The following is a 6,000-nucleotide window of genomic DNA, read 5'->3' as shown; positions in this document are numbered from 1 at the left end:
AAATCAGTCCTGCAATCTGAAGAAACTTTCTCATATGATGTCATCCTCTGTGGTTTTTTAAAACTATTCTTCTCACCACAGAAGTGGGAAGGATTGCAGAGACAGTGGACATATTCCTTCCCTCTGGTCTTTCTGCGTCCTCTGGCTGGCAATGCAAAACTGCCTCTGTGTTCTTCAGACAACCAAGCCACATTGACATTTTGGTCACATGTTACCATGTAGTTTGGGTTTTTCTGGGCTGAAGACTTTGGCCAGCCTCATGCCATACACGATCTGACAAATCACTGAATAGATCCTGCCAATCCTCATCACATAATGGATTATTTCCATGTGTCCCTCTCTCTGTTCTCTGCTTGCAGAGTACACAGTGATCAATGAAAACTGCCCAGGTGCTGAGTGGAATATCATGTGTCGGGAATGCTGCGAATACGACCAAATTGAGTGCATCTGCCCTGGACAGAAACAAAGAGTGGGCTACACCATTCCCTGCTGCCGGAACGAGGATAATGAGTGTGACTCCTGCTTAATCCACCCAGGTATATCAGGATATCAGGAGAAAATTCTTTACAGAGAGAGTAATCAGGCATTGGAATGGGCTGCCCAGAGAGGTGGTGGATTCACCATCCCTGGAGATTTTTAAACGCAGATTGGACGTGGCCCTGAGTGCCATGATCTAGTAAATGGACTGGATTTGGACCAAGGGTTGGACTCGATGATCTCGGAGGTCTTTTCCAACCCAATCGATTCTATGATTCTATGATTCTATGATTCTATGATTCTATGTTTATGGCCATACTGCATTCACACCCAATCTTTGGCCAAGGCATCAGCACATAATGGTGGATGCTGGGCAGGGGAGTGGTGAGAGCAGGCACATCTCACTGAGGCATGGGGTTGCCCCACATCTCCTCAGGAACTCCCTCTGCCACTCTGCTGACAGTAGCAAGACACTTGGCAGGGTAACATTGCTGCCAGAGAAAGAAAACACTTCATACAAGCAGTGCTGTCCTGAGGATGTCTTGGGCAGGTGTGGGAGCTGCCAAAGGGTGACACAGTAGCTGGCTTCACACCAAAAGTGGTTTTTTTGGTGCTCTGGGATGATTTTCATCCCCAAAGCAAGAAGAGAGAGACAATTTGGAAGTCCTGCTAGCAAGGAGGAAAGAAAAAAGTGAAAGGTGAGAGCAAGAGGAGATAGGGCCAGGTTAAAAGACATTAGAATCATTTAGGCTGGGCCCAAGTGGCACCAGCATCCACATTCAGATTTCTGAGAGAGGCATTTACAGTTGGAGCAATGAGATTTAGAGGTTTGGGCAAGTCAGACTAGGAGTTTGGTTCCAAATCTCTCAGCTCCCTAGGTTTTGGGGGTGGAGGTTGGGTGTGGTTCACAGCAGGGAAGCTGTCAGCACCACAGCAATCACTAATGTCATTGGCATTTTCTGTGGAAAAGAGAGAGAGGCTCCTCCTCTTTCTGCAGGACAATCCACCTTGGCTTTCATCTAACACAGTGGCTCTCCTTTTAGGCTGCACCATTTTTGAGAACTGCAAGTCCTGTCGCAATGGCTCCTGGGGAGGGACACTTGATGACTTCTACATCAAGGGAATCTACTGTGCAGAGTGCAGAGCTGGCTGGTATGGCGGAGACTGCATGAGTAAGTGTCCTCCTTGGGCAGGGAAGCATGTCAGGGACAAGGATTGGTGGGACAGAGCCAGAGCCGTGCTGTTTCTTTCCAGCTATTCCTGTACAGTGACACTTGCAAAGGGCACAAGCAGAAGAGGCCAAACACAACCAGACAGTAGGCAGATCTCCAGTGAGGAAAACTTTTCTCCCAGTGCTTGTGTGCTAGGGATAGGCTGGACCCCCTGTCATGGCAGGTTATGACCTACTAAACTTCTGGTTTATTTTGGTTTATTTTTAAATATTAACTACTGTGACTCCAGAAATTTTCTGGTGTCTGCATTTCTTGGACATACTTCAGAATAAATGCTGAATTTATGCTCTGATTCCCCAGAGCATAAACATAAATATTTACAAGGGCAACAGCTATATCAAAGAGCTTCTCCTCTGTCCTCCTTCAACCCTTGGACTGAAGAACCAGCCCCAAGGACGTCATAGTACTTTCTCTCTCTTTTACACAGCTTCAACGCACTCCAGGGCAGCTCCAGAAAACAGTGTCTTGCAACTGCTGACAGTGTCATGAGAGACCAGGACTGTTTCAGGCCCTGGTAGCAATATCTAAAGGTTTTGTTCCTGACAGTGTACAACAGCTCCTGCTCCTTAAATTTTGCTAAGTTGACGGTCCCAATGCTGTCTTCAATATCAAGTTCCATCAGCTAATTGGATACAGCTTAAGACTGGTTTTTCCTTTACCAATTTCCCACCGGTGAAGGTAGAGCTTTCTTTAAATTTTTTATTGACTTTGTTCACATTTCACTGGAAGGGATGAAAGCAGGGTCTGCTTTCCCTACTCTGTTCTGTTCATTGTTCTACATACCTCAGGCTTGCATCCTCTTAGTCATTGATTTTAAAGTAAAAATTCAACTTGCTTTCCCAACACAGCCCATGACCATTCAGGAGGTGAAAGCATACAAAATAAAATCATTACTTCAAACAGCAGAATGTGGGGAATCAACATGTTTTGGCAACAGAGCTAACTCAACCTTGATGCTTTGGAAGTTGATCAGCTGAGTCCTGTGCCATTTATGGTGTGAATTCTGATAGCACTCTAACATCCCGTTTGCTCTAGGTCAATACTAGAGCTCTCGTGGCACTTTTTATAAAAGCAGAACTGAGAAAGAATCATTAACTCCTGTAATATTTCCTCCATCTGCCTGAGTATATTGGTTGCCCACATTATATTTGTCTGCTCTCCCTACTTGTTTTAAAGCAAATACACCCTTACAAGAAGTCTATTTGGACATTTTTGCAATATTAAGATTTTGGAGAGCTTTATCTTTTAGTGGTTTTCCTACTACTCGCTCTTTTGAGGGAAACAGTGTGACACTAAGGATGTGGTCTCTTTTGTGTGGTTCTATGGTACTTGATAGGCAGCGTAAGAAGGTCAGAATCCCAGAGACACAAGGAAGCGCAACCACAGTAATTAAGGGACCTAATGTGTCCTATAGTGCCAATGCCAGCGCTGACAAGCACACGGCCGGCCCTGGGGACCTGCCCGGGACACGGGCCGCTCCCTCAGGTGAGAGCGGGAGACGCGGCAGGATCAGCTCCCGGTGCCCGGCGGGTCTGCGGGCGGAGGGAGCACCGGGCTCTGTCTCCCTCTCGCGGGGCGCGGCGGGTGTTACCGCGGTGCTCCGACTGCCGGGGCCGACGAGGAGGGCGAGCACCGCTCCAGCTCCATCCCTTCGCTCCCGGACCGCCCCCAGACACTGCTCGGGCCCAGCCCGCCCGGCCCGGCGGGGTCTCCGCTCCCCTCCCACTCGGCATCGCCGCCGCACGGGCGGGAGGTGGCGCCCGCCGGCCCCGAGGAGGCCGCGCCGCCCGGCCCGCGCCGGCCCGCGGCTGCAGGCGGGGAGAGCGAGGGGTGCGGAGAATCCTGCAGGCGGGATGGATGCCGATTTGATACTGTACGGCGGGCAGGGTGGTGGTGGAAACTGGCAGGGCCTGGTTACCTCAAGGGGAGCAGTGAAGCCTAGCCCTGTGTCAGTGGCCAAGGGGCTGGCTGCAGTCTCAAGGGAAGGGTGAGCCCCTGGGAGCGATTTCTGGGAAATGCCAGCAAAAGTAGTGACGTGCCTGGAGGGCCGTCTCAAGGAAGCAGTACCATGGGACGGCGTATGGGTCTGTCCAGTTTATGCTATCTGCTGGCATAACTGGATGCGTGGACATGGCTGAATACCCTCCAGAGGACGCCAGACCATATGGTAAAATGGTAAATGGTACAGAGTAGGCCAAAGGATGTTATTAGGAAAAAACCACACTGACTAGAGTTAATTGGATACTGGGACATTTTCTAATGGGACTTCTGTTGTATTGAATTATCATGCCCTAAAAGGTACATCAGACACTAAAACCAGAAGAAAATCAACCTGCAGAACCCTTTTCTCCGTTTGAAATGTCACCTGAGAGCACGTGCTCCATCAAAGCAGGAGAGTTTTCAAACAGGTGTCCTGAGCCTTGCTGTCTGAATGTGGTCCCTGTGATGAACAACATCACTTGCAGTTTTTGATACTTTGTGAACATTAGTGTTTCACATAATACTGGTGACCAACAAACAACAGGTAAGGACAAGTTTGACAAGTGACAGCTGCCTTCCCATATCAGCCCTTTTCTGAACACCAGTAACGTTTCTACTCTCATTCTCCTCTGCAGTCCTCTTGACCTTTGAAGGAGCCTCACATCAAAGATGTAGCACTCAAACAGCAGATAATGAATTCTTACCAGAGGTCATCTCAGGACCTCTCCCTCCATCATCCCACAGGTCTCTGTGGGCTACAACGCAGAGGTCTCCTGAATTTTTTTTTATTCTCTGTTAGTAACAAGCTTTAGAGGAAATCTTACTGTGGCCCTGAAAACTGTCTTTTTTCAGGAACAGGAACGGAACAAGGATGTTGATACTCTGCCAAAGTGGTTTATTTTTTTGTAAATGAGGCAGAATTTGCCAGCATTTGTGTTTATGATGTAAATTATTTTTGAGAGCTTTCCAGGTCTCCTGCAGATTTAGAATGGGAAGAGAAAAGACTCCTTTTGATCAACATATGATTGAACTGTTGGTCTGAGGAGTGAGCCTAACTTCTTCTAGAAGGTCTGGAGATAAAAGAGCATGGATTTGATGTGACTGCAAAGGTGCTTCACATGCAGAGACGGGTGGTAGCAAACCTGAGAACGTTCTTTTGGAGATAGTCATTGAATGGCTCCTCTTTAGTCTCTGGACCACCTGCTTTGCTGGCCAAACTTACTTCCTTGGCGCCAATGTTCAGAGAGTTCAGGCTGTACCGCAGCAAACAGAGGAGTGTGTTTAGTATGCCATGCATACAAGTATCTCTTTGCACCAGTTCTTTGGCTTTCTTTTGTTAAAGGCATCAAAAACTCAAAAGCCCTTCACGACGAAAGGGAAACTTTCTTTGAGGTGGTCCAAGCCCCCTGTCAAACCCTCTGAAGATTTCTAGCAGCTTTGTCTCAGGTTGTTTTTGAGGCAGGAGCCCAATGGCAGCACAAGGGCCCGTTTCTTGCTGTGGGAAGGAGCATTACCATTTACACCACAGCAGATCCTGCTGTACTCATTGAATCCTAATGTGGTTGCTGGGCACAGTCATTAATCCTTGCCTTTTACAGAGGGAACTAAGCAAGCCACAGAGGAGGATGAAACACTTTTGAGGAACACTTCTGAGCAGGGTTTCTGTTTCCTTGGGTCCTGCTTAATTAAGGGTAACTGAGGGTAAATGAACAAAGGGTATTTCATTTGAACAACACTTTCTTAAGAAGCAAGAAGAGTAATTGACCTGCAGTTTCGTGTTTCCCCATAGACCAGATGCGGCAGTATTGATTTCCAGACACTATGATCGATGGGAACGGCAGATGCTTGGTACTCCACCAAATCAGGTCACTGTCACCCTTTTTTCCCTAAGGAAGGAAGGGCCTAGGGGAAAGCATTAAACCCCACCATTTCAGTAGGAAACATTCATCCCGTATTACTGGTAAAAGTTTAGGGTTCCTCTTGGGAAAGAGATGGAAGCAGCAGGGCTTTCTGTTGGACTAGAGAGGTAAAAAGAAGTGAGAGAATTGGTGTGGAGGTCTTTTTGGTCATTTGACTTTTTACTTATCATCTGTGGTGTGCAGACTATCAGAGTCTCCTGATTTGGTGACTGAATTGCAATTTTTGGCTTACGGACACAGGCTCATACCTCAGCAAAGCAACAGAAGGCTTACCAGGGGATATAGCCATGTTTAAGACTCCACTTGGAAAAATGTAGTCAGGAAAGAAGAAACTGAGAAATTAGCTCTTTGGTGTGTAGTGAATTAACTGTGCATTTTGCTAGCATTTGCAT

At 47.5% G+C, this 6,000-nt stretch overlaps 1 protein-coding gene across 2 annotated transcripts in view; it reads left to right on the top strand.

The window, feature by feature from the left end:
• The first annotated feature begins 364 nt into the window (after positions 1–364).
• The window catches only part of PAMR1 (peptidase domain containing associated with muscle regeneration 1), a 51,013-nt gene continuing 45,377 nt past the window's right edge, over positions 365–6,000 (top strand). For both annotated transcript variants that reach the window (XM_027732661.2, XM_027732660.2), the window contains exons 1-2: positions 365–536; positions 1,521–1,649. In XM_027732661.2, coding sequence (XP_027588462.2) covers positions 407–536; positions 1,521–1,649 — 259 coding nt within the window. In that variant the 5' untranslated portion in view covers positions 365–406. The remainder of the gene's footprint in view (positions 537–1,520; positions 1,650–6,000) is intronic.

The sequence above is a fragment of the Pipra filicauda genome, unplaced genomic scaffold (assembly GCF_003945595.2).
Source record: "Pipra filicauda isolate LSUMZ 115617 unplaced genomic scaffold, ASM394559v2 scaffold32_size4067784_pilon, whole genome shotgun sequence".
NCBI classification, from domain to species: domain Eukaryota; kingdom Metazoa; phylum Chordata; class Aves; order Passeriformes; family Pipridae; genus Pipra; species Pipra filicauda.
This window is presented reverse-complemented; position numbering and strand designations above follow the sequence as displayed.